The sequence below is a fragment of the Trichophyton verrucosum genome (assembly GCF_000151505.1).
Source record: "Trichophyton verrucosum HKI 0517 chromosome Unknown contig00730_1.f1.exp, whole genome shotgun sequence".
Lineage (NCBI taxonomy): Eukaryota > Fungi > Ascomycota > Eurotiomycetes > Onygenales > Arthrodermataceae > Trichophyton > Trichophyton verrucosum.
In genome coordinates, this window is record NW_003315262.1 from 1 (window position 1) to 27307 (window position 27307).

At 50.6% G+C, this 27307-nt stretch overlaps 8 protein-coding genes and 1 pseudogene across 9 annotated transcripts; 6 read left to right on the top strand and 3 right to left on the bottom strand.

The window, feature by feature from the left end:
- Nucleotides 1-1085: 1085 nt before the first annotated feature.
- Nucleotides 1086-1673, bottom strand: TRV_06548 (uncharacterized protein; the record flags this gene model as incomplete). The annotated part of the gene is made up of 2 exons (XM_003019371.1): nucleotides 1086-1486; nucleotides 1544-1673. The coding sequence occupies 2 exons, from the start codon at nucleotides 1671-1673 to the stop codon at nucleotides 1086-1088; spliced, it is 531 nt and encodes a 176-aa protein (XP_003019417.1).
- Nucleotides 1674-2310: 637 nt separating this feature from the next.
- TRV_06549 (uncharacterized protein) lies at nucleotides 2311-2655 on the bottom strand (the record flags this gene model as incomplete). The annotated part of the gene is made up of 1 exon (XM_003019372.1): nucleotides 2311-2655. The coding sequence occupies one exon, from the start codon at nucleotides 2653-2655 to the stop codon at nucleotides 2311-2313; it is 345 nt and encodes a 114-aa protein (XP_003019418.1).
- Nucleotides 2656-4564: 1909 nt separating this feature from the next.
- Nucleotides 4565-7796, top strand: TRV_06550 (uncharacterized protein; the record flags this gene model as incomplete). The annotated part of the gene is made up of 9 exons (XM_003019373.1): nucleotides 4565-4732; nucleotides 4820-5257; nucleotides 5366-5933; nucleotides 5995-6380; nucleotides 6434-6659; nucleotides 6740-6917; nucleotides 6979-7124; nucleotides 7186-7287; nucleotides 7342-7796. 9 exons carry the CDS (start codon nucleotides 4565-4567, stop codon nucleotides 7794-7796), a joined length of 2667 nt encoding a protein of 888 aa, XP_003019419.1.
- Nucleotides 7797-8989: 1193 nt separating this feature from the next.
- On the top strand, nucleotides 8990-11364 carry TRV_06551 (uncharacterized protein; the record flags this gene model as incomplete). The annotated part of the gene is made up of 3 exons (XM_003019374.1): nucleotides 8990-10120; nucleotides 10197-10397; nucleotides 10588-11364. The coding sequence occupies 3 exons, from the start codon at nucleotides 8990-8992 to the stop codon at nucleotides 11362-11364; spliced, it is 2109 nt and encodes a 702-aa protein (XP_003019420.1).
- Nucleotides 11365-15353: 3989 nt separating this feature from the next.
- Nucleotides 15354-16472, top strand: TRV_06552 (uncharacterized protein; the record flags this gene model as incomplete). The annotated part of the gene is made up of 1 exon (XM_003019375.1): nucleotides 15354-16472. One exon carries the CDS (start codon nucleotides 15354-15356, stop codon nucleotides 16470-16472), a length of 1119 nt encoding a protein of 372 aa, XP_003019421.1.
- Nucleotides 16473-16690: 218 nt separating this feature from the next.
- TRV_06553 lies at nucleotides 16691-16787 on the top strand (annotated as a pseudogene). Its single transcript has one exon. The product of its transcript is annotated as a tRNA-OTHER (tRNA).
- A 1109-nt stretch (nucleotides 16788-17896) lies between these two features.
- Nucleotides 17897-21868, bottom strand: TRV_06554 (ABC multidrug transporter, putative; the record flags this gene model as incomplete). The annotated part of the gene is made up of 12 exons (XM_003019376.1): nucleotides 17897-17941; nucleotides 17991-18169; nucleotides 18221-18260; nucleotides 18316-18921; nucleotides 18970-19142; nucleotides 19198-19786; nucleotides 19853-20546; nucleotides 20599-21183; nucleotides 21279-21453; nucleotides 21505-21532; nucleotides 21582-21659; nucleotides 21755-21868. 12 exons carry the CDS (start codon nucleotides 21866-21868, stop codon nucleotides 17897-17899), a joined length of 3306 nt encoding a protein of 1101 aa, XP_003019422.1.
- A 716-nt stretch (nucleotides 21869-22584) lies between these two features.
- On the top strand, nucleotides 22585-23759 carry TRV_06555 (3-hydroxyisobutyrate dehydrogenase, putative; the record flags this gene model as incomplete). The annotated part of the gene is made up of 3 exons (XM_003019377.1): nucleotides 22585-22711; nucleotides 22810-22961; nucleotides 23028-23759. The coding sequence occupies 3 exons, from the start codon at nucleotides 22585-22587 to the stop codon at nucleotides 23757-23759; spliced, it is 1011 nt and encodes a 336-aa protein (XP_003019423.1).
- A 234-nt stretch (nucleotides 23760-23993) lies between these two features.
- On the top strand, nucleotides 23994-27290 carry TRV_06556 (uncharacterized protein; the record flags this gene model as incomplete). The annotated part of the gene is made up of 5 exons (XM_003019378.1): nucleotides 23994-24088; nucleotides 24140-24828; nucleotides 24892-26792; nucleotides 26846-27220; nucleotides 27267-27290. The coding sequence occupies 5 exons, from the start codon at nucleotides 23994-23996 to the stop codon at nucleotides 27288-27290; spliced, it is 3084 nt and encodes a 1027-aa protein (XP_003019424.1).
- Between the last annotated feature and the right edge of the window lie 17 nt (nucleotides 27291-27307).

The window sequence follows — 27307 nt, forward strand, 5'->3', positions numbered from 1 at the left end:
AAAAAAAAAAAAAAAAAAAAAAAAAAAAAAAAGAACAAATTTAGCATCCCCGGAGTTCACCAGTGGCGGGCTGGGGCATGAAGGGTCCTCTGGACGAACATTCCACGGCTGATCCTCTCCCATGGGCCGGACCAAGGGTGTGATGGGCGAACGCTGGCTCGTGTGATTGCGGCCTCATTCCTTTTTATGCAAGATATTCACTGCTCCGGCCAGTCCATCCGTTGCATGCAGAGTACAGTTGCCGTGGGATAGCCACTGGGTGCACAGATCTGGCCTGTCTGTACGCAATTGCTACCACAGCCTGTCGTGCAGGAGTTCGTCGAGAGGAACAGGTCAAACGACACCCCCCTGGCAAATTCCCTAGCAGTCTGGTGAAACTGCAACTCGAGGCTCCAAAGCATCGCCATGCCACTCGCCATCTGTCGGAGTTAGCCTGGAGAATAGCGGGCCTGGCAACAAGATACGGAGCCCAACCCCGGTATCCCTGGAGGCGAGACAGCGAGAAAAGAAGAGACATTGCATCACTCTGGTCAATATATTGCACCCCTTGCCCCTGTCTGAGATTAGGTTTTGATCTTTTTTTGGGCGATTCTTTGCTTTTTTTTCTCCTGGCCAGCATATCGAGAGTCAACACTCGCTCACCTCGCTGTAAGTAGGTCTGCTGTTGGCCTGCTCGGCATCCTTCACTGTGATTCCGGCTGCAGGGATCAGCTTTGAGAGCAGAGTTCAGTATTGACAGTGATAACACTGAATAGTGTTAGTTAACTCGTTATCTCGGCAATTTCACCTGCAGACAGCTTGGCGCGGTTACGAAGAAGTAAATAATACGAGAGACAGCAATCAAATCGAGCACTTATCACAAGGTGATGGAGGAACTTGCTAGTTAGTTACTGGGTTTATTACAATGATGCTGTGTTTTATATCATCCACAGGCACCCTCCTGCCACATCTTTACTGACCTGACGGTCATACCGCGGCTGTTGTCCTTGGGCCAGGTCGGGTAGAACTTGTCCATGCCTGTGCGGGTGAATTAGCTGACCTGATCTCGGACACGTAACTAGTTAATAGGGGTCAAGTCAAATTAGTTACGTACTGGAGTAAAAGTCTGACGCTGCCTGGCCGACATCAGTCCACGGCTTGCCTCCTTTGCCGTCAGGGAACCAGCCATTTGTGCTGCCCACGGCGACGTTGAGGATGAGGAAAAACGGCTGGTCGAAGGGGGTGTTTGGATTGCCGGTCTGGGACCAGGGATCTTTGACCAGCGAGGAGTTGACGGCCACGCCCTCATAGTGGCCCTTCTGCCACATGGTCTGGTCCTTGTCGAAGCTCCAAAACAGGACCTGCTGCAGCGGGCTGTCAATGTAGGTGAACAAGTAGTCCTTCGACCACTCAATGCCGAAGGTGTGGAAGCCCTTGGAGAAGTCGGTCCGCCGCAGCGCCCTGCCTCTCGTCGACCGCCAGAACGAATCCGTCTCCGGCGTTGGTCCTGTCGATCAGCAGTCAGTTATAGGCACGCAGAATTAGCGGGACGTGGGAGACTTACCCCAGTGCAAGGAGCTAGACATGATGTCTCTGCCACCAGCGGGATAGTCGACGTCATTCCCGCGAGTCTCTACGAGGTCGATCTCGCCGCTCGATGGCCAGGGCCCGTATGTCTCGTTGACCGGCAGCATCCCTGGTTAGCCATGTCAGTAACAAGCAGACAGTTATAGCAGGCCTACTGGTTGATATAGTTAGGGGCTGGCAGGCATACAGATTGCTGGCCACAGCCATTCTCCGCGCGGCATCTTCGCTACAACCTCCACTCGCCCGTAGCGGATGCTCTTCTTTCCCCGGGTGTTAAGCCGCGCTGACCGGACTGGCGGGATGATGGCCCCTGTCGTCTTGTTCGAGCGGATCGAACAGGCAGCGTTGGATGTTCCTGTGCAGGATCCGTCGCCGCCAGCCTTTGTCAGGTTCAGCGTGTAGCCATCGACCAGCTGCTCGGGGGTGATCGAAGTCGACTCTGTCGTCAGCGTAGGGACGATATGCAGGCCCTCGCCGTCGACAAACACGTTCTTCTCGTCCGTCGTAGTCCAGTCAAAGGCTCCAGTCCCGAATCCCCCGATCTATGCCTGCAGTTAGCGCTTCTTCCACTGCACGCTGTCAAACAGCAGCCGGGGGAGATCAAACATGCCTGGACCTCGCGGTTCCATGTGGCTTCATTGAGCGAAGAGAACTGGTCGTCCAGTATAAGGCAGTACTATAAATACCAGTTAGCGACGAGTCCACACTAGTTATCAGCAGAAAAGCAAGCAAGGTAAACAGCAGTTAAACGGCAATTAAACAAGTAATGAACATGTATGTATGTATGTAACCTGCCTGGTGCTTCGACACCTTCTGGGTGACGGTGAAGTTGATGTACGCACTGAGGGCCAGCCCCAGCCCGATGAAGCCCCAGATGATGTAGGAGCCAACGCGCGATCTCTTCAGGCGGCTGTCCCCCAGCCACGGCCGCTCATACTCGCCGTTCAGTCGGTACGACTTGAACTGCTGGCGCCGGCCTGGCTGTCTGTCGGACGGCTGCGAGTGGTATGAGGCCGTCCGCACAGAGGTGGCCACGCTGCTGGAAAAGGGGTCCTGCAAAGCTGCTTTCTCCATCTCTCTGCCTGGCATCAGCGTCTGGAGAGCCCGATATCACACTCGCCCAGCCGGTGCATCGCGTCTTCTTTATGCTAGCGTGCCAGTCCGCCGTCGCCTTGGTCAGACAATCTGGCTCCGTATATACTCGATTTGCCATACACTCTCCTCCCCCCCTGGCGGCCCATAATATAGGCACAATCTCTTATCCGTCCAACATTCTCACTTGCGCCGCGCACTGCATGGCATCTCCCTGGTCGTCCGAGATAAGATCGGGCCCAGATACATGTAACGAACCAGAGGCATCTCATCTGCTGTCTCAGGCTAGTTGGAATGTTGAGGGGGACCTTTCTGTCGCTGCCCACCTGGCGGACAGGGGGGATCCCTGGGCCATGGCACCGCTTCTTCTGCTGTCAACGCAGATGTCCTTCGCTCAGTTGACATGCTAGTTAACCGGTTAGTTAACTAGATGCTCCCTCGACCCGCCGGGCGGAGAGAATTTCCCCTTCTCGCGGTGTTCTTCGGCATTTCGATGACACTCGAGACAGCTGCGAGAAGCTGTGCGAGGCTGGTGATAGGAGGCCGTTCTGGCTTGTCCTGGCCTGTGGAGGACCCCTTAACAAACTCGCGAATACGACGACGGTTTTTTTCTTTGCCTGCAGCAGGATGCTTGCTTTTTCCCTTCTTTTCCTTTTCTTCTTTGCTTGCTTTTGCTGGTCCGGCGGATCTGATCTGCGTCCTTAAGTCGACGAACGTCGTAGCCTCCCACTAACTGCTACTAATACTACTACTACCTATACTCCGTACTAACTACTGCTCGTGGGCCGGAGACACAACCAAGGACGCCGGCTGCCAGGTCGATGCGGAGGCCCCGAGCATCTGGGAATCACCTCGGGAGGCCGCCGTATACGGAGTACAACTCAGCGAGCTGCCTTGGATCTGCCTGTGATATCTGGCTGGCGGATTGCTGGATGGGAGATATTCGGCTAAGTCCTGCAAACCCCTGGGACAACATTCGCCTGTCTGGCTCTCCTTCTGCTGCCTCACGTTCCATATATAAATTACGGTTGCATTTTGGACAGCTCATGAAGAGAGACACTCCCCCCTGTCCAGACGCACAGGGTACAGCCGACCAGTCCTTGGGACATTTGCTTTCGTGATTGCAGGCATGCCCTTCGCTTGACGAGACGCACCTCGTTGGCTGGCGGACATTAATCACCCCGGTCCTGTCATTATCTCCCGCCTAGGCAACGAAGTACAGTAATATGCACTCTGCAGCATTGTTGGCCGGCAGGGTAGCTGTGAGCAGATGGACCGTACGCGGCGTCCGTCTCGCCCTTAACCTAGCCAGGGGGGCGTGGCGGATGCAAGCAAGATTACGGCAAGAGAAGCTAGGGAAAAGAAAAAGGGCGTGCCCGTGTATCGGTAGCGCTCGAGGTGTGATATCTTCCAATATCTTCCATGCAGGGATCACTTACTCGGGCGTTGCCACGCCGTCGAGTCTCGGCATAGCATGTCCGGAGGGCTTCTGCGGAGCCCCTTGGGGTTGCTCGACTTGCCTGCTTCCTTACCGCGGACAGGCATGTCCCTGATGGGAAAAAAGAGCCCTGAGACAAACAGATGCGAGGGGTGTGAAGGGAAAAGCTCGCCAGCTAATGAGGCTGGTTGGCGGCTTCAGCTGCGGGCAGGGGAAGGCGATGAGAGGAGAGAAGAAAGACGGCGTTGCTTTTCTCTTCTTTCGGCTCCTTACCTCTCTCTGTCTGATTCACGTCTTCAATGCTTGCTCTGCTTTGGTAGCCACTGGAGCTGTCTGACGTTTTGATATTTCTGTGCACAGTGTGTCCCCGGATGGTTTTCTGCTTCCTCTCTTAAGGGGGTTCACATCCCTTCCGTCAGCAGGCCATCCAATTGTTCATGCTTGTCCGTACACAGCTATATCGCAGGGATGTTCTGGAAACGTTCAAAGACGGACAAGCAGCAGCAGCAGTCTGCGGCTCCGTCTCCTCCAAGGCAGTCCGGCCTGTCTTCTGTCCCTGAGTCATACAGTCGACCAATCTCTCACTCAGGGACGCAGACGCCTGTTGGAATTGACGATGATGCAAAATATAAAGCTGTAAGAGCTTCATTTCTATCCCATCCATCCATTCAATGCAATTCAATTTAGCCCAATGCCATGGATACCCAGAACTGACAGTCCTAGATAATTAAATATTTACATGCAAGACTTGCTACTAGCAAATGGTGCCCTCCCCCATCGGATCCCAACAGTGAATACCATGGACTTCTACTTCGAAAATCCCGGGGTGTTTACATCTCCGAGCCGGATCTGGTTCATCCATTACTGCTCGGCGCAGTACAGAAGATCAATGTTGCCGTCGCCTTTACCATGGCCACAGAGATCACAAGAATCATCTTCTCCATCCTCCAGCCAGACCAGACCGAATTGATTCTCCCTAGCGGGTTCCAGGTCCAAGTGGTCGAATCTCTAGCAGAGATCGCTTGCTCCCCATCAAGCGCAGTCAAGAAATTCCAGTACGTGGCCTTGGTCAGGGAAGAGAGACTCCTATTGATCTGGCATGACGAGCTAGAAAAGATCCTCATCCATGCTGAGGATGTCGAAGAGAAGCTCCTTGCATTCGTATGTTGTCATTCCCAGTTCCTTAGCCCAAGTTAGTATCAAACAGACAAGCGTTGACACCTGCAGTAGATATGCGGAACGCGCATCTCCGTAATTGCTCCCTCGCAGTCACCCAGCTACTCTCTTCCACACTCCAGTATCGGGTCCCCAGCTGCCTCAACCCGCAACTTCGTGCCCCTTTGGAACAAAGAGGCCAGTGGACTGGCAAATTCCCCCCTGGGTATCGCGGTCGAGGAAGCAGCGAAACCGATAGAGTCCCTGGATCGGCCTCTGGCCTTGACAAGCTCCATATTCGTGGGCCTTGGGATGTGCCTGATTGTAGTTCTCCTTGTGGGATTCGGTGTCTCGAACCTCATGCTGCAACCTCTCGTTGACGGATCCTGGCTTAGATTCGCATTGGTGGCCTCCCTGCCGATATTCATGCTTTTCAGCGTCTTCTTCGTCATAGTGATCTTTTCAGATATCTTCCAGGCGATTGGGCCTATCAAGACACTCAAAACGAATTCTCGATTCTACTCCCCTGTCCGGCCGGACCTCACGCAGGCATATGCCTTGGGCTTCAAGCCGCCGCGCATTACCATCCAACTGCCGGTATACACAGAATCCCTGACTGGAGTTATTATTCCTACAGTAACTAGTCTGAAAGCTGCTATATCTTATTACGAATCCCACGGAGGTGCGTCTAAACAAAAACTTATCCATTTTCCCCTGATGCTTTAGCTAATATCATAGAATAGGGACTGCCACAATTTTTGTCAATGATGACGGCCTCGCATATCTTACCGAGGAGCAGCGAGAAGAACGTATCAGTTTCTACCATGACAATAACATTGGATGGGTCTCGCGGCCAAAGAACAACCAAGACGGGTATATCCGGAAGGGCAGATTTAAGAAGGCCTCCAACATGAATTTTGCACTCAACGTCTCAAACAAGGTGGAAGACAAGTTGCTAGAGATGCTAGCAGAGACCCTAGAAACAACCGAAATGATAGATGCATCTCAAGAAGAGGCTTATTACAAACTGGCCCTGCAAGAGGTTCTCGCCTCTGATAGTCGGATCAAGGCCGCTGGAGATATACGAATCGGAGAAGCAATTCTTATTGTTGACGCTGATACTCGAGTCGTAGGCTCCCCATTTACTCCCTGGCATGTTTGTTTAAATGGAAATACTAACAGAATTCGCAGCCGGTCGATTGTTTACTCTATGGGGCAGCGGAAATGTTCTTAAGCCCTGAAGTGGCCATCATCCAGCATTCAACAGGCGTCATGCAAGTCGTTGGGGATTATTTTGAGAACGGAATCACATTCTTCACCAACCTTATTTACTCCTCCATCCGGTTTGCCGTTGGCAGTGGTGAAACGGCGCCGTTTGTCGGCCACAATGCATTCCTTCGCTGGAAAGGTACGCTTTCCCTGGCCATAGTCGCCACATCTATTCTATATGCTCACCCCGACTAACCTTACCAGCTGTTCAATCAGTAGGGAAACCAGACGATGGTTATGTAGCCTACTGGTCTGAGAGCCATGTGTCGGAAGATTTCGACATTGCACTTCGGCTCCAAATTGCGGGTGATATTGTTCGTCTGGCAAGCTACCATGGGGATGAATTCAAGGAGGGTGTATCCCTAACTATCTACGATGAACTGGCAAGATGGGAAAAGTAGGTCTTCGTCTTTCTATCTCTTCGGGATTATCTGAGGGATGCTAACCCTTCCCTAAAGATACGCATATGGATGCAACGAATTAGTATTCAACCCGATCTATACCTGGATATATAAGGGGCCTTTTACGAAGCTCTTCATGACATTCCTCTGGTGCAACATGCAGCTTTCATCCAAGATTACCATCCTGGGGTATATCTCTTCCTGTATGAAGCTTTTTTCTTCAACCCCTGTCCACTGGAATATGTCAATTTTAACGTATCTTAGACTATGCCCTCGCCTCTGGATTTCCGCTCACTATCCTCAACTACTTCTTGGTAGGCTGGTTCAATGGCTACTTGGACAAATTTTATATCGAGTCTTGGAAAGGTATGCATTCCCAATATTAGCATCTCTTTCAGACGTGGCTAACCGTCTATCTAGTACTTCTGAGTCTTATTGTTGTGTTCTCTCTTCTCGGCAACGTAACCCTTGCTATAATACGATCGCGTCTGTCGGAAAAAAGCCTGTGGTCCGCCCTCGTCGAAAACTTCAAATGGATGCCCATGATGGCTATATTCTTTGGAGGCGTCTCCTTCCACCTCAGCTTAGCACTCCTCTCCCATATGTTCTCTATCAAGATGGAATGGGGCGCCACGGCAAAGGAGAAAGTTGACTCCAACTTCTTCAAGGAGATACCCAAGATATTCAAGAGCTTCAAGTGGATGTATGCTGTTTTGATCCCCTTGATTGGCGGGATGATATATCTTGGAAATTTTGCGCCGCGAGGCTGGGAGATCAAAGAGGTTGCCGCCGTCGTCCCTATGGCCGTGACCCTGTCTCTCCATGCTCTCCTCCCCCTGCTTCTCAACCCTTCACTCATGATTTTCAACTACTAATTTCCGTCTCACAAAGTCATCTTTTTCAAAACCTACGGCGTTTAGAGGTGCATTATTTCACGTTGGTCTTCTTCTTGGTCTTTTTTTTCTTTTCTTTCCTTTTTCTTTCTCTCTTGTAATTACACAAGATCTTTTTATGGTTGATCACCGTTTGCAGCCATTTGGCCATCCCGCATTAGATAGACATGCTTTACTCTAGCATTCGCACAGCGTTGCATCATCAATATTTGTGTCTCAAGTTGTTTTCCGATGATAGATTGTACGAGATTTAACGAAAAAAAAAAAAAAAAAAAAGACGCCTGGGAAGCCTGCTTAGAAAATAATCACGGCTAGATTACACTCACCACCCATCATTAAGGATGGTGACTGGGGCTCCAGCTCAGCTGAGACAGGCATATTTGCTCCCCCAGCTTTTCTTCGGCGAACAATTGCAGCGAGAGGAGAGGAAATGTCGTAAATGCCTGATTCAGCATGCAAAACTGAGACATTCGCACTTAATACCAGGTGATATTGACCAGGAGAGCCACTATTTTAAGCATGCCATATTGTGAAGCCACCAGCAAAGCATCAGGAGAAAAAGCAAAGACAAGTCCAACAGCCCAGATCTCAACCATTATATGAAGTACACAAACTTACGAGTTAGCGCGATCCACTTAGGCACATTTTTAGTCCTCGAAGCTGCAGCTCACTGGAAATTGTTTCTTTTCTCTTCGCACCCCTGGACCTCCGACGCAGCATGGATCAAGGATCAATTGGCACGCAAGATACCCAAGTAAACAGCCGAAAGAACGAAACTCTCTTGAGATGTGAAGTTGCGTGGACAAATCGAGGCATGCTTTAGTTACTTGCGGAGGGTAGCTGGCAACTGGCAACGCAGTAATAATGGTGCCGGGAGCCGCAGAGTGACAGGCGAAGATGCACAAACATCTGCCCTCCGTAGCTATACCCCCTGAGCTACCAATGCCAACGTCCAGCAGCTACGGAGCACTCCATACTTCTCAGTCGAGCAGGCAAGGTGTGCGAGCTAAGGCTGACGGCGTCCTTTGCATCTCTTGCCTGGCTGGAACGCAAATATAACTGCTAACCATATACCTGCTGTCCTCCGTTAGCTGCTAGCTATACATATACCTATCGTCACCATCCATCAAAGGGCCTCTGGCTCCACGAGAAAGAGCAAAAGGACGACGCTGAGGATGCTGATCAACTTGTCCGCCGTATGGGCGGCGTTTGCTCTCTCTGGAGTCCTGGCACTGCCAACATGGCCGTCCTCCGTTGACGAGCTAGAAGACCTCATGTTTCTCAACACCGGCTACCATGCCCGAGGATTCTCAGCCGGCGTCACTCCGTGCTCATTTTCCCAGCAAGGCCCGTCTCGAGTCGCATCCGCTGAGTGGGTGCGCACTGCCTTCCATGACATGGCCACAGGAAGCTCCTTTACAGGCGTGGGCGGCCTGGATGCCTCGATCGTGTTTGAGCTGGGCGGCAAAGGGGGCGAAAACATCGGAGCAGGGTTCAACACCACGCTGGAGACCTATACCCCCTTGTTCTCTACGCGGTCTTCCATGGCTGACTTGATAGCTCTGGGCGTCTACACAGCCGTTAGGTCCTGCGGAGGGCCGGTCGTCCAGGTCAGGACCGGGAGAATCGACGCCACCGCACGGGGGCCGATTGGGGTGCCGCAGCCTGAGAACTCCCAGGGCACCTTTATCAACCAGTTTACGCGTATGGGGTTCAATGTCTCGGACATGATCGCCGTCACTGCGTGCGGACACACGATGGGTGGAGTCCACGCCTCAAACTTCCCCCAGATCGTTGTCCCCGGGTCCACGCCAAACGACTTTCAGCTGTTTGATTCAACTGTTGCCTTCGACGAGAAGGTGGCAGCGGACTTTGTGGGCGGAGTGGGCGGAAACCCACTTACTAGCACAACAGCGAAGCGAAACCAGCGGGACGCAGATACGAAAGTCTTCACGGCCGACCGGAATGTCACAATCAAGGCATTGGCGGACCAAGCTACTTTCCGATCTACATGTGCCAGAGTCCTCCAGAAGATGATAGAGGTCGTTCCCTCGGGCGTGAACCTGACGGCCCCCATAGCACCCTACGAAGTGAAGCCAGGCAGGCTGCAGCTCTCCCTGGCTGGCAATGGCAGCGTCATCGCCTTCACTGGTGAAATCCGGGTCAGAACCACCTCCCGGCCGATCACTTCTATCTCAAAGGTCGAGCTTGTCTACAAGGACCGTACAGGAGGCTCTAGTCGTGGATCTTGTGTTATCACTGCTGAGTACAAGGGCACCGCTGAGGGCTTTGATGATTCCTTTGCAGTAAATGACCATTCACCTTATATTCCCCCTCCCTTGATCATTTCATAGTATACATAGGTGCTAATTATGATTCTAGTTCTATGGATTTGATGCCATCTTCCCCGTTGAGACAGCCATCTCCAAGTTTAACGTACGAGTCGTTTTGAACAACGGAGAGACCGTCCTTTACGATAACAATGGTTTTGGTTACCCTGTTCAGGATACGATTATGCTTCAATCCAAACAGAGCTGCGTTGTGGGAGGAAATGTGCCTGGGAATCTCGTTGTAGTAGCCGCTGTATGACCACCCTTGGAGCCCCTGATAAAGACTGTACAGTGAAGGGGACGACAATAGACTGACAATTTCACAAAAGGTCCGGAACAATGGCAATGCAGGAAGTGTTAAACTGTCTGTTACGACTAAAACGCCACGAATTTGCTGTGTGAATCCAGCCTTGACGACTCAGTCGGTCCCAATGTCACCACAGACAACCGTTGGTCCTTATACACTGTATGCTGGAAACCTAACCCTTGCAGCTGCGTACAGGTCCAATGCCAAATTCGATGTCTCCTTCACGAGCGGTGGAGCAGTGATATCGGATTCGTTCAAGAACACCGCAGACCTGGGCTCAACCTGTGCCCCCTTTGGCTCAACCGACCCCACGATGCCAGACTACACCTTTGATGGATGCTACACCGATACCCCTGAGTCAAGGGCCCTCACGAGTGCTGCCTTTGTGAACCAAAACATGACGGTTGCCGCATGCTCTAGCCTTTGCAAAGGCTACCAGTTCTTCGGCCTTGAGTATGGAACTGAATGTTACTGCGGAGACACGAGAAGTAACTCCAGCATGCAAGCACCCAAGTCGGAGTGTAACCAGCCATGCGGTGGTGATAGCTCTGAGACATGCGGTGCAGGATACCGGATCGCTATCTATAAAGACGACAAATGGGTACCCATCACCAGTCCTCAGATACCGGGGTACAACTACACGGGATGCTACAGCGACTCCCCCAGTAACCGAACCCTGTCAGGCAGCTTCACGTACAACGAAAAGATGACGGTAGAACTGTGTGCCTCCTTCTGCAATGGCACAAAATACTTTGGCGTAGAATATTTCAGCGAGTGTTACTGTGGAGCCAATACGTTCCCTGGGAGCACCATCCAGCCTGAATCGGACTGTGGCTTCTTCTGCTCGGGGAACAAAACCCAGCACTGTGGTGGAAGCAATAGGATAAACATATATACGAAACTCGACATGTGAAACGTTTATTGAGACAGAGAGAGCATGATAATAATAATGACTGGGGTATTATAGAGTACAATATTGAGAACATGGCTTTCCTTAAGATGCATAATCAAACTGGCTTACTGCCCTATTATGAAGGTATAAGAGCTAGCCGGACAACGCCTATGCCGGCGCAGGATGGCATTTCTTGCTCTGGCTCTGATCTACGGTTCCAATCGATGTAGACTGCTCATCACAGAATCGAGCCATCAGGGTATCCAGAAGTGTGAGCCCACGGGGATGATGGGTTGTCCAGTGAACGTGGACGGAGCCAGCTTTCTAAGGTGGAGAGTTAGCAAGTCAGTCATGGCCGGGTTAATTAAAACTATAAGAAAGGAAGTATCTACAATTGTCATGGTTGAATGGTGGTTTTTCGCTTTACTCCGTATGGCAACAGTATTGAAGAAGTCCTAGTTTCAGAGTGTTAGGTCCTGGGGAAGTACATCCTAAACCAGCCACATACCTGGCACTTTGTGTATGTCTTGAAGTAGTAGGACTTCTCAATGCCACTGCGAGGCTGATCGAGTGCCCAGCCAGCTTCGAGAAGCACGCGTAGCTCGTCCGAGACTTGACTCTCACTCACCCCTGGAGCCACAATGGGGGTCGACGTGGAGCTGAAGAGGCATGACCCTATGTTCACTGGCCGTGTAAAAAGCCGCCGAGGTATGTACAGCCGGTGCACACTGGCTATCATCTTTTCTCTGTCTTTATTGGAATCAATTGGCTTGCGTTATCAAGTCGAAGCCGGGCACAAGTGTTATCACTAAACTCATAACTTGAATTTGTCCAAGTGCTGGTGGTTGTTGGTTCGCTGGGTCGCCGTTTAACTCTACAGGCGAGACTAACCGCAAGTGGACTAGCCCGCAACGACTGGCTAGAGTTCATTTTTCTTGATAGCTTATTCGTTGGCATGACAGCCAATTAAGTTACGAATTAATATAAGTCAGCAAAAACTTCCCCAATATTTATCCGCCAGCTGTCCAATAAGAAACGCCTGAAGAAGGCAAATGAGGATGCAGAGATAATGTGGCCTTCCTCTTTGATTGATTGCATCCCAGGAATTTGCAACAACTTCACTACAATTATGACACTGGAAACCTTACAGGGTGGATATTAGGGAATGGGTAATGCAAGTATCGAAGCATTCCGGGTGTACAAAATAAATTAACCAGCAATAAAATAGGGACTGCAACCTCTTGTAAGCAGGGAAGTATTATCTGTTCCGTTTTTGTTTAACTACAGAATATATCATCTATTATAGCTTGTCGACTATTGGAAGTAGAACTTTTTGGCACAGTGAACTTTGTAAACGCTAATGGAAGGGGTAATCATATCGGCTGCAAAGAGGGGTGATCGCCTCCTTCAAGATTTCAACTTACACAGCGGAAGGCTTGGAATGAGGTAGATCGCTTGGGCTACAGAAGAACAAGTCTGCGTCAAGCCGAGTTGATATATCCTCACATATTGACCACAGCGAGAGGGAATATAGCTTGTTGTGCCATAGGGACACACAGTCTCCATCCTTGGCGAATACAAGGCTGCCAGAGTCTCCTCCCTCTGCAAATCGTTCCCCTACGGAGGTCCACTGCGCCTTCATCCGGCATAAGTTCTCTTCATGCCTATCTACCTTGCTTGATCTTTGATCCGGCACAGAAATCTCGTGGTATAAAATGATGCAGCACCGTACTTGTAGACCTGGACTAGCCCACCCTTCAACGGGAAGGTGTCTGAGACGGTCAATATCGCCTAACTTCAGGTCAAAGACGGACAAGGAAGTAGCATTAGTATCGTCAATAGGAGAGTCGGGGTTGAAGTGGTTGCAATCGACATGATCACCCACTCTCCGTAACGCGGAACGAGGTATCTAGTCGGTCTCGTTTGAGTGATGCTGAAAGGGGTTGATGGGCTCCCCTCTCTGTTACAAGGGAACCGTCCCCCCCCGATCCGCTCGGACTCTGGCACGACCCACGACTTGTAAGTGTTATTATCTTGTTCTTGGTCTTGTACCTGGATCAAGTCGGTACTGTCGACTATGTGGCCAGCTGTGACGAGGACCAACTGCCGCTCGCCAAGCTCTTCAATGACGCCGACGTAACCGACAGTCCTAAAGGTGAGTGAATGTGCTGTCAAGCCTCACTAAAAAACGCACTAAAAAACGAGCTGGAATGATTTATCTTACATCCCGCTTCAACTGCATCCGGGTAAATCTCCTCTGGTTCTTCATGGGTTAATTCGATGTTAGGCAGGTCCTGCAATTCAACAGGTACGACTGGCGGGCTACCGTTCCAAAAGAACTCAAACACGATGTATCGCGGAGACTTGTTCATCGCCAAGACGTTACTATGAGTGCTATTCGGGGAGGTAAGAATACTTAGTACTCCGTACAACGGATCACACAGACAAGACAGAGAGAAAGAAGCCTAAACTCACGTTTGGAATATAGCATCGAGAGAAGGGGTGATGGCATGAAAAAGTGCCTGGCCGGCGATGATTTCTGTGGTGGTCGCGCCCTCGAAGGTCCTGGGAACGTAGGCGAAGAGGACATCGGGCGTCCACTCGACCCCCTCGGGGCTATAGTTGTGCTGCATGAACGTGAGGACGTGCCGCAACTGCTTCGCGTCCAGACGTATGCTTCTAAATAGACGCATCTTTCTCCTGTGCCGGTCCAAGACGCCCTTGTAGCCAGGTCGATCTCCAGGAGCCCAGAAAGGAGGACACGCGTCACCAGGACTAGAGGAACGTCCGGCTGGCCGGGTCTGGGGAGAGAGCATGTTCCAGGAGCCGGAGGAGAAAGAGCCCTCCTTTTGTTCGGGCTTGCGCGCCATGGCGATGGGTATCGTTGCTTGAAGAGCACGCAGAGCAAGAAGCGTGGGCTGGCCTTTTCAAGTTCTGATGCGCTCGAGACCAACGGCTGGGGGAATATCTTGGGAAAGTGGCCTGAGTTGCTGAAACAGTCGGGTATATCAGTCACTTTTTGCCTGAATTTCCGTAACTATCAATATAATATTATGTCGATGTATTTGCAATAACTAAGTGGATGAAGTTGACGAAGTCAACGTAGTCGAAGTCGCCACTTGTACTGAAAGAGGAAGAAGGAGGGCCTAAGACTCAGTGACGTTTGTCGATGACGAAATTCGATTCACTAGTTAGTTAGTTAGTTAACTAGTATGTAACTAACTATTTATAAGAGGGATTAGGTGCATCGCAGGAACAGCCGTGGCGAGTTGAGCGCGATGAGGGAGATGGACAGCATCGGTTTCTACAAAGTATCCCAAAGGACGGACTACTTGGTTACCTGAGCAATGCCGGCCAGTTCCAATCACGGTTGACTCCAGCTGGGACGAAACATGCTCCGAGCAGCACGGCGTGCAGGTGGCTGGGCAGTCTCATGTATAAACTTCTGGACCTGTCACATCAAGGCTCCACGGGTTAACTAACGATTCAAGCTCGCAGATACGGCTACTAGGTAGTACCTGGTTGGTATTGCAATGCCGCGAGTGACAAACTACATGAATTTGATCCCTGTCCCCTCCGTTCTCTCAAGTCGCAACACAGCATGGAAGACGGTCGAAAAGTAGCCCCCTTTTCGTCGAGGACCACAGTCAATTGTGTTGCATTAACTAGCTAGTTATCCACCGGAAATCCATCAGAGATGGAAACTCGGGCAGATCCTCTCCATAGGGATTGTCGGCATGTTGCTGCTTCCCGCCTCTCAGCTGCTCCTCCAAATAATCTTCACCTCTGCCGGCCTTCGTAAAGAGAAGGTCCCAAAAATTTTCCACGGTTAAAGCCATATTGTCCACGTAACTATAGATATCCCATAATAACACATAAGTATATCGAGCTGGTTCAGCTGGTATCTTTCGCATTGACGAAAGAGTAGGCCTGTCGTCACCCGTCCTTTACTCCAACTGTCCATGACCAAAGCCCCCTTCTCGCAAAAGACACCGTTATAGCAAAAAAACATGCCTGTCGACGAGGATACAAAGGATCGTGGCACGATCACTGTGTTCACCGGAGCACAGAGACCGGACCTCCTGGCCCTCCTACAAAAAGAAGACTGTCCGTTGATATTTATGTGGCCCGAGTTCCTGGACGGAGCCATAACCACTCAGCGCTATTTCAACAGGCTGTTCGATTTTCCCCAGCTTGCCAAATGCCAGCTTGTCGCCGTCCATACGTTAGATGGCACAGAGACTATCGTCGGAAATGGCAATTGCATACCGTTCTTCTGGAGGGAGCTGGCGGGCATCCGGGGCGACAGCAAGGGGTCGGACTTTGCAAGAGTGCTGCGAACGCTACCAGATGGAGGTTTTGATACCATTCTGGCTCGTGGTGTCCACCAGGTAATCGCTAGAGAGGATACGAACAAGAAGCTCGAGCCCGTCGCCCTCACTCACGACCAGGTCAAGGACATGGACAGCTGGACTCTGACAGAGCCGCCCAACGCCCTCTCCGCCCTAGCTATCGCCGTCCTCCCGGCCTGGAGAAGCTACAATGTTGCTGAAATGCTCATCAAGGCGATGGAAGAGGTTGCGCTGGCCCAAAACCTGGCCATCCTCGTCGTGCCACTGCGACCTACCCGGAAGGCAGACTTCCCACACGTTGACCTGGCCGAATACCTCGGGTGGAGCAAACAGACCGGAGGCCAGAACGGAGGCCAGAACGGAAAACCCAGCACGGCCGCTACAGAGCTTACCACCAGCAGAGAAACAGGCGGTTGCAACGGTTCATCAGAAACGGCTTCGGCGGCCGGCAACGAAGATTCGGCAGCTTTCATCCCGTTCGACCCCTGGCTGCGAAAACACGTCCGTCTGGGAGCTCGGATGATCAAGATCGCGCGCCAGAGCATGTATATCCGGGGCAGCGCAGCGGAGTGGAAGAACTGGTGTGACCTCGACGTCCGCCAGCAAGCAGAGAAGGCCATGAAGCAGCGGAAGAGCGTCTGGGTGGAACCTGGTGACACAGAGGCGCCCGTCATCTTTACGCCCAGAGGCTGTTTGGCGCCCATGCAGTACTACCCTAGTAGGGACGTGGGGGAGTACTGCGAGCCCAACGTCTGGCTCTTCCACTCTCTCGACTAGGCCTTTGTATGTACGGAGTAGTCAGTATGAAATCACATTATTATTATTATTATTATTATTATTATTATTAGTTTTTGACATTCTTTTGTATTCTGTCAGCGGCTTAACAGTCGGTGTTAGAGATTGCCAACGATGTTAAGAGAAGCACTAGCTTACTAGACAGCCTGGGATTCATTCACCCTTGTATAGCGCACGCAGACAAGCTCTAGCACGATTTAGGTAGAGTGGCCGAGCGGTCCAAGGCGCTGTGTTCAGGTGACGATCTTAGTCATCGCAGTATCGAAAGATGCGTGGGTTCGAATCCCACCTCTATCATTACTTTTTTTTTTTATCTTTTATCTAGATTGATGGTTTTATTCTTACTTCCCCTTGATAAAAAAGGTGCACTAACTAGTAGTTAGTTGTAGCGGTAAAAGATATACTAGATAAGTCTATTAGAGATGAACTATGTAGGAGTAAGGAGAGATATGTATAAATATTTCTACAATACACAAAAATGGGGGGAAAATTCCCTAGGAGTGGAATATAATCTTCTATCAACGATCAAGAGCTTGTGACTCGCACTAGAAGATTGTTAGATGCGCTTCCGTTATTCAGGAACAGGGTCAGACATACCATTTGATAATATACGCCTCGTTTTTTCAGAAGACTATGATGGCTACCGCTCTCGACTATACCCCCGTCCCCAAAGACAAAGATGACATCCGCATTCTGCACCGTAGCCAGACGGTGAGCGACCACCAGGACCGTCCTGCCTTTTGCCGTACGTTCAATTGCGGACTGCACCAGCTTCTCAGACTCAGGGTCAAGGCTGGACGTGGCTTCATCGAGAAGCAGCAGTTGTGGGTTCCGTATCAAGGCACGGGCTATGCATATACGCTGCTTCTGGCCTCCGCTCAGTGCCAGCCCTTTTTGTCCTACTTGCGTGTTGTAACCTAGTCAAGTCAGTCAAGCAGGCTAGGGCTGGGCATGATGGGGAAATGTGAGAAATTTACCGTCCGGAAGGGATGTGATAAAGTCGTGAATCTCCGCGTCACGACACGATTGGTGTACTTGCTCGGTGGTCAAGCTGTCCGGATCGAGCCCTAGTGTAATGTTGTCTCGTATAGTTCCTAATAAGTCGCCCTTAGTATCGTTGACCTAGGTAGATTTTTGAAGGACTCCCTACCCTGATATAGTGTAGGTTCCTGTGACACAAGAGACACGCTTTGCCGGTAGGGCTTTAGGTCAAGCGAGCTAAGCTCGGTTCCGTTGAGGCGGATATGCCCACCTTGATAGTCATAGAAGCTGCTCTGCATTAGCCTTCCACCCATACCTAAACATCACATATTACCTACCGTTCGAGAATCGATATGACAGACGTCTTTCCACACCCTACAGCATGTCAGAGCATATTAAGCAACAGTAAACTAGGGGGGAAACACTCAACCTGACGGGCCAACGAGGGCGGCAAACTGCCCCTTTCCAACCTATGATATCTGTCAGACCAGGAAGTAAGACTTTGACAGGTAAACATACTGTGAATGACAAGCTCTTGAATATTGGCACATCTCGTGAAGGATACCTGAAGTTAACCGACTTGAATTCGATTTCTATACCGCCCTCGCATTGATCAAGAACAGCGCTGCTCTTGTTGTCGTCTGGTGCAGGCCGGATACTCATGATGCGGTTTGCAGCTGCCTTGGCTTGAGCCAAATCTATAGTAGTTGGTTAGTATCAGTTCTAAGACAGGGACAAAAGTAACTTACTAGGACTGATGCTTCCGAAATGTCCTGCCGCTTGACCTCCCTGTACACCTGTTAGTAATGAAGGTACTATACTGAAATCTCAACGTCCAACTTACCAAGACAACGGCAATATAGATGACAAAAAACTGCAAGACACTGTACTCATGCGTACTGAGAAGCTGGCCACCATACCAGAAGCATAGGGCCATGCAGGGTAACTCCATGCTATCTGATGCAGCAAAGACGAGGGCAGCAACTCTTGCCTTGACAAAGGCAGATTGTACATGATTTTTCAGCAAATCTGAATACCTGTCTGCAATACTGCTCTCCAGGGTAAGTGACGTAACTGTCCGGAAAGCTCCAAAGGCCTCAGATGCAAACTGTGAACTCTCTTCAAAGACAGCAGCGTTCATCTTATCAAACTGAACCTCGTATCTAACCCTGACAAACATAGCGATGATTATCAGTGGAAACGCGGAGAAAATAGCGACTAAAATTAGTTTCCAGCCAAAGGCGAACGAGATGGCTATACAACCCATCACGTTGAAGACAGAGATGATAGGAAACGCCATTGTTGGTCCCAGTAGTTCCTGAAGCTGGGTTGAATCGGATGAAATACGTGAGGTGAGGGAACCCGCAGAGTTTTGGTCCTTATCGAAGAAGGCTATCGGTTTTCGGATCATACTATCAAAGTATTCTTGTCGGTACGTGGTTGACACGTACTATATAATGTTAGTTTTTGAATAAATATCAAGAAGCAGATGTCTTACGGTAGATATCGACATGGAATTCCAGCCAAGGACAAAGTAAAAAAACGCCACCGCAAGGGCGAGGACGAAGAACATGAGAGACCAAAAATTGGTTCTTTCTACTAGCCTGGAACCAGTGAGCTGGAAGACTGTGATGAGCTGGGAAAAGAGATAACTTTGAATTGAATATCCGGCTATTACACACGTTAGAAGGACAAACCCTAAAAAAGATCTGGGGAAGAAACATACCTCCACACCCGGCAGCTCCAATGAGGACGCCCACGTATAGAATCCAGTACTTGCGCTGTTCCCACAGCAAAACACCAACAGAGTCAAAGAGGGATAGTTCTTTAGGCGGCTCCTCGGGGAGAGTGAGGCCCTGCTCGAGGTCTCCCTCTTCGACTGTAGATTTCGTCTTGGACATAGTCAACTGAGGGCCATCTTTCCCAGTCTCCACCTCAGCTTGTACAGTCTCGTTGTTGCTATCGTCTTCCATGTCAAGTTGTTGGTTATGCACAAGGCTGTGGTATAGGCCCTCCTGAGCGAGGAGTTCTTCATGAGTGCCCGACTCAACTGCAGTTCCCTTACGAAGGACGATGATCTTGTCTGCCTTTTTGATGGTGGACAACCTATGCGCGATGGTTATGGTAGTGCGGCCCTTCGAGACTCTATCAAGTGCCTCCTGCACGATACGCTCCCCTCTGACATCGATAGCACTGGTAGCTTCGTCGAGAATAAGGATCGATGGCCTCTTGATGATACTGCGAGCAATGGCAAGTCTCTGACGCTGCCCACCGCTAAGCTTGATTCCGTTTTCCCCTATCATCGTATCGTATTTCTACATCCACTGTCATAAAAGTGATTCTTGCATATACTACACAGAGAAATGCATTGGAGAACTCACCTCAGGCAATTTTTCAATGAATTCATCCGCGAACGCCTCACGGCAGGCCTCAATGACAAGTTGGCGCTGGACATCCTCCGGCTCATTTTCCCATTGAGAACCAACGAGACCAAAGGCGACGTTACGGAATATGGAGGTGTTGAAAGAGAAGGGCTCTTGCTGGACAAGGCCAATCTGAGAACGCCACCACTTAAGATCGAGCTCGTCGATGCAGTGTGACCCTATCATAATAAACCCGGCGTTTTCTTTCCGCTCTTCCTTGTCTGCCTGGTACTTTTCATCCTTGATTTCACTGTCTTTTTCTTTTTCTTTTTCTTTCTCTTTCGTTTCTTTCACTTTACTGCGATCCAATTGATCTGACAGCTGATACCAACGCTCAAGTAAGGCGATGATAGTACTCTTACCGCACCCCGAAGGCCCAACGAGAGCAGTGACCTTGCCAGTCGGGAAAACGAGAGAGAGATTGTCAAGGATTGTGACACCTGGCCTGGTCGGATAGGAGAAAGTAACGTCTTTGAACGCGAGCTCTCCACAGCTAGCGAGGTCAACATCCTTGATACCTTCTGTCTTGACCGGGGGTGCGTCAATAACAGAGAAATAGCGAGCGGATGCAGCGATGGCCTTGGAGAGAGCAATGATTGGATTGGCAATGAATGAGACAGCCGACACCACGATGATAACCGAGAAGATGACACTGTAAATGTTAATATAAACATAATATATTGGCGAGTTGGGGGCAAACGTACGTCGCAACTGGTCCAGCATCAGAGACGTTGCCTGCGGTGAACTGCTTAACACCAAACCAAAAGGTAAGAGCAAAATTGCAGTACATGGCAAAATTAGTCGGTCCTAACTGAAGCCCAACAATTGGGGAGACCTGAAGGCCCTTACGCCTGGCTTCTGCAATGTGCACGGCATGACGGTTGACAAGACTTGCCTGCGCACCACAAGCAACAACAGTACGAATGGATGAAAGAGCCTCACCCGCAACAGCTGTGGCACCCTCGTTGGCAGCCTCGATGGCCTTGAAGAGACGCAGATAGAAAGGTATTACCACGGTGTAGATGAGCAGGATGAAGAGCAAACATGATGAAGAGACCAAGGTCAAGGACCAGGACCGAGAGAATGCAACGGCATAAGCTGCAACGATGAGAGCAGCCGACTGGACAAGCACAGCAAGCCTGTCTGATATGCCGGCCTGGATGAGGTTGGATGAGGCAGTGATGGTGTCCGTCGGGCGGCCAATGGGCATGGCATCAAGATAGGAGACAGGCTGGCGGAAGAGTGCCGTCAGATACGCCAGTCGCAGGTTTGCTGAGATGCGGATTCCGCTTGTCCGTAGGCAGAACTGATCATTCAGGTTATTTTCACGTTCCAATGGATGGGTATAGAATGTAATACCATAGACACATAGCTGAGCACAAACTTGCCAATGAACAGGTAGACGATAAAAAGACTTAACATGTCAGCATATTCATACAAAATAGTGTGTAAATTGGAGACGGAGACGTACACATTCTTATTGACGGCTGCCTTGAACTGCTGTGGCGAGACGGTAGAATCAGGAAGGAAGAAGTTGTTAAAATCAGTGATAAGGGCACCTGTTGGTCAGCCAAGTAGGAAATCATTGACGCATGCACCAATCAACATACCAAAGACGATGTTCATCAGAGGCAGAGCCTATTCCTATTAGTAGGTATGGATTTACGTGTGTGAGCGCATGACGTACAATACCAGCGCCTGCAGAGCAGAAGAAGGCGAGGCCCATAAGGGCAAGGTCAGCCTTGGTGCCATATGAAAATATCCTCTACTCCAGTCAGCATCGTAAATATGCTATGTATGCACAACCACGCCAGGCACCAGTCAACCACCAACGCGACAGGAGTAGAACAACTGACTCACCCAGAGGTTCGAGAATGGCGCCTTTTCTTCTGCCTCCTTTTCTTCTTCCTTCCTATCTTCTCCCTTTTCTTCTTCCTCCTTCTTGTACTTCTTTGCCTTGGCCTTCACTGCCATGTTGAAAACGGGTGATATATATGATAGTTAATATGAGCGGGTGTCAAGCCACTTTCCTTCCCGTCCTAAAGCCTTTGTATCTTTTATACTCTTCGCCTTATCCCTGTGGCTGCTGATCTCCATGGCTGCCTGCTGCCTGCCCATATTCTAACTCTCCCAGCGCCATGTCTGCCTGTTTTCGGAACGCGAAAGAGCCTCAAAGGGCCCCGAGGACTCCGATGACTAACGAGCACCGGCTTTAGCATCACCCTAGCCGAAGGATGGAGGATCAAACTGCTCGCACCACAGCTAGGATTTGTCTAGTTAAGGCCAGGGGTCAGGGGAAAGTAAGTATACGGGGAGAATTAGAGCTAAACTTGGATTGACCAGTCAGGCGCCAGAAAATGAGAGCTAACCTGTCTTGGCCTTAATGTAGCAGCCTCAGGTTAGAATTAGCTGTTATTTGACTGGCTGAGCCAGTAAATCCCATCTTAATACAACACACCGTCCAATCAGTGTACGTTAAACCTTCCATAACGTTCTCACCAGGCTTACCTAAACCATCTCATTCTTAGCTAATCACGACTAACCTCGGCTAGGCTCGGCTCGGCCGCCCGCCCGCCGCTGACTTCTCGCCCTCTGCAGTACCGGCTCTGCCTCATATTATGGGGAGGACTTGCCTGGCTTGCGCTTCTTCACTTCTGCAATAGACGGCTATAGACATAGATGCAGCAACCATGATAAACAGACTGCTGCCACGGGTCCGGGCCCTTCCTCGCCTTTCATCTGCCTCCTCTACTCGCCTCTTCTCCTCCTCAGCCTCCCGTCATGCCACTTGGGGGTTCATCGGCCTTGGCCAGATGGGTATGTCGATTCCGCTTCTGGCTGCCATTGGGCATTGACAGTTGGTCATTGAGCGCAGGATGTTGCTGGTATAGGTCCAGACGCTAACTTATAGACAGGCTACCCCATGGCGAGGAACCTGAGGGCAAAGATACCTGCATCGGATACCCTCTTCGTCTGCGACGCCAACCCAGAGACCACCGCCAGATTCACCGCCGAAACCGAGAACGTCAAGGTCGCCTCCGGGCCCAGAGAGCTGGCCGAGCAGTCGGTATTCACCCTACATATATATGCACACACATATATAGATAGACAAATAGAGGGCTAACGATGGTAGGATACCGTGGTGACGAGTCTGCCAGAGCCTCAACATGTAAAGAGCGTTTTCCATGTCATCCTCAAGGACGGCCTTCCCAAGCTCGCCCAGGACCGCCTCTTCATCGACTGCTCGACTATCGACCCGTCCTCCTCTCGTGAAGTCGCCGCTGCTGTCCAATCCACCGGATCAGGTCGCTTTGTTGACGCCCCCATGTCCGGCGGTGTCGTTGGTGCCACTGCTGGCACACTTACCTTCATGCTTGGTGCCCCCTCTGATGTTCCCGGACTGGTCGAGCGTGCAGAGGCTGCCCTGCTGCTGATGGGTAAGAAGGTCTGGCACCTTGGTGACCAAGGGGCAGGTCTCTCCGGCAAGCTCGCAAACAACTACCTCCTCGCTGTTGCCAACATAGCGACCGCTGAGGCCATGAACCTGGGCATCCGATGGGGCCTCCAGCCCGCTGTTCTCGGCCAGATGATTAACTCGTCTACTGGCAGATGCTGGTCCAGCGAGGTTAATAACCCGGCTCCTGGTGTCATTGAGGGTTCTCCCGCATCCAGGGGTTACACCGGAGGCTTCGGTGTCAGTCTCATGAAGAAGGATCTCCGTCTCGCTGTCGAGGCCGCAAGGGAGTCTGGCACTGCCCTTGAACTCGCTGACATTGTCCAGCAGGTCTATGAGGCTACCGAGAAGGAACACCGTGGAAAGGACTTTTCCGTAGTTTACCAGTACCTCACTAGCAAATCTAAGTAGTTTCATTAGCTCCATGTCTGATCTCGTAGACGGTATATTTGAGTCTCTATATAGGTGTGAATGCAGAAGTCGCTGGATGTTGAAGTAGAGTGTTGGTAGGTGCGTCATAACTAGCTAGGTTCGGCCACGCCTAGTTATGTAAGTAAATTAGTTAACTCACCAAACATCAGCTCCAACTATCAACTCCACAAAGTGACATACGGTAACATCAACGTCAACTGTGCAAAATGTAAAATGGCCTACGTCGTTCCTATCCACGGCGCCAGCAGCATCCGACACGCCCTTAGAGCCAAGTTCATCAGCCCAGACGAAGACTGTCTTGTCGTCGCGTCAGTCCACTCCTTCATCTACACCAATGCATTCAGCTAACAGCTCCCCAGGAAAGCGAACCGCCTTGAGCTCTACACCCAATCCGCAGATGGCCTCGTCCTACAACATTCCAAAGCAATCTATGGCCGCGTCACTCTCCTTAAAAAGCTTCCTCGATCCACTGCTGGCGGTCTGGCGCTGACGGACGCTCTCTTCGTTGGCACAGACCAATACGCATACTTCTCTATCACCTGGGACCCGGTCCACGAGCAGCTGCGAACCGAGCGGAAGTACATCGATCTTGCAGATGGGTCACTGCGAGAAGCTCACAGTGATGATAGATGTCAGATTGACCCGTCCGGCAGCTTCCTCACCCTGGAAGTGTATGAGGGCGTTGTCTCTATCTTCCCGCTTGTCACCGCAGATTCGCACAAACGGGCTAAGTCAGCAGTTTCAGCTTCGGCCTCTTCGGCTTCTACATCAGTAGAACAGCTAGGAGAGCCACTACAGGTCCGGATTGAGGAGCTGATGGTTAGGTCCTCTGCATTTCTGGATCAGGAGGCTTCGAACACCCCTCGTTTTGCGCTTCTGTATGAAGACACACAGGGCAAGGTCAAGCTCAAACTCCGGGATCTCAAGTATACCCATGCAATCATCACTGGTGATCCTGGAAGCGCTGCTGAACTAAAAGATGTGACTACTCTTTCGGACGAGGTAGATCTCGGTGCTAGTATCCTCATTCCTGTTCCCCGTCCATTAGGTAGGCTACGTTAATCCTTAGATAAATAGCACTCTTACAAGAAATAACCGCTAACGGTCACAGGTGGTCTCCTGATTATCGGAGAATCATCTATCAAATATGTTGATGTCTCCAGGAACGAAACTATTTCAAGGCCACTGGCTGAGTCCACTGTATTTGTAGCCTGGGAGCAGGTGGACGGCCAACGGTGGCTGTTAGCGGATGACTATGGCCGCCTCTTCTTCCTCATGCTCGTTCTTGACGCTGAAAATGCTGTTGATACATGGAAGGTTGACTTCCTCGGTGTCACCTCTCGTGCTTCCGTGCTTGTCTATCTTGACGGCGGCATTGTTTTCGTCGGCTCCCACCAGGGCGACTCACAGGTCATCCAGATTAAAGAGGGCGGCTTCGACCTTGTCCAGACTATATCTAACATCGCTCCCATTCTCGACTTCACCGTCATGGACATGGGTGACCGTTCGGGTGCCACTCGCGAGTTTTCATCAGGCCAAACACGCATCGTCACCGGATCTGGAGCGTTTGGCGATGGTAGCCTGCGTAGTGTTCGTAGTGGTGTTGGGATCGAAGAGCTCGGCGTGCTTGCCAGCATGGAACATATTACTGACCTCTGGACATTGCGTTCTGCCTGTCCAGAACCATTTTTGGATACTCTCCTTGTCTCCTTCGTCAATGAAACTCGAGTATTCCATTTCTCTGCTGATGGTGATGTAGAGGAGAAGGAGGACGGCTTTCTTGGCCTTGTATTCTCCCAAAGCACCCTACTTGCCACCAATATACCCGGAAATCGTATTATCCAGGTGACCGAGAGTACATCTAGAGCGATAGATGTCGACAGTGGCATGATAATATGGCGGTCTTCCTATGAAGAGTTCACCATCACCTCCGCCTCTGCAAATGATGACTATCTCGTTCTCGTACTCGGAGGCATCCGGCTTGTTTGCATGTCACTTTCGACCTTCGAACTGGTCGGAAGCAGAGACTTTGAGGCAGATAACCAGGTCTCCGGCATGACTATACCGGCCTCCCCAACCCAAGCGTGCATCGTATGTCTCCCACAGTCCGCCGAGATTATCATTCTCGACCTTCCTGAGCTCGAAGTAAAGAACAAGCAGGCCCTAGGCGAACCCGGAGAAGCAATCCCACGATCAGTCATTGTGGCTGAAATACTCCCTAACAAACCTCCTACTTTGTTCGTTTCAATGGCCGATGGAACCGTCTTCTCCTTCTCTTTCGACGTCCATGCCTTTTCCCTCTTCAACTCTAGCAAGATTACACTGGGATCTGAGCAGCCATCATTCAAGGAACTTCCGCGTGGTAATGGGCAGTACAATGTTTTTGCAACGTGTGATCACCCAAGCTTGATACATGCATCCGAGGGAAGAATTGTATATTCTGCAGTTGATTCGGCAAGCGCTAGCCGTATCTGTAGTCTCAATACCCAAGCTTACCCAGGCTCAATCGCGTTGTCGAGCCAGCACGAGCTGAAGATAGCAATCGTGGACGAAGAGCGCACCACACAAATCCATACCTTGCCCATGCATGCCAGCGTCAGACGCCTGGCTTACTCCCCCATGGAAAAGGCCTTTGGACTAGGGACAGTGAAACGGAAAATTTCCAACGGAGTAGAAGAAGTAAGCAGTTCGTTTGTCCTGGCAGACGAGATGCTCTTTCGGCCCTTGAGCACGTACGATCTTCGCCCCGACGAATTGGTTGAGTGTGTCATTAGGTCCCAGTTAAATTATGGTAAAGACGAGGTAGGTAATTCGATATCTAAGGACTTGTTCTTCGTTGGAACCGCCTTCCTAGACGATGTAGGGGACGACCATATCCGTGGCCGTATCCTTATATTCGAAGTGAACAGGTCCCGAGAGCTCTCTTTAATCGTGGAGAAGTCTCTCATGGGAGCTTGTCGCACCCTCGCTGTTATGGATCATACATTACTAGTAGCTGGTCTAGTCAAGTCGGTCAGTATGGGGATTTGCCTTGTTCCGTAGACTATATACTAACTTCTTCATAGGTCTCGGTGTTCAAGCTCGCACGTGACAGATTTGGGAACATCCTCCTGGAAAAGCATACTGCATACCGAACATCTACCGCACCAATTGATATATCCGTAGTTGGTGACACGGTTGCCGTAGCAGATGTGATGAAAAGCATGTCACTGGTCCAATACACACAGCCAGAAGAGGGTGAACAAGAACCCAAGTTCGAAGAGGTAGCACGCCACTATCAGACACTCTGGAGTACAGCTGTGGCGCCCATTGAAGAGAATGTCTATCTCCTTGCCGACGCGGAAGGAAATCTGGTCGTTCTACAGCAAAACATTACAGGCGTAACAGAGTCGGATAGGAAACGTCTGCAACCTACGAGTGAAATCCGACTTGGCGAGATGGTCAATCGAATCCATCCGATAGTTGTCCAAACACATACGGAAACAGCTGTTTCTGCACGAGCATTACTAGCAACTGTACGTCCTCCT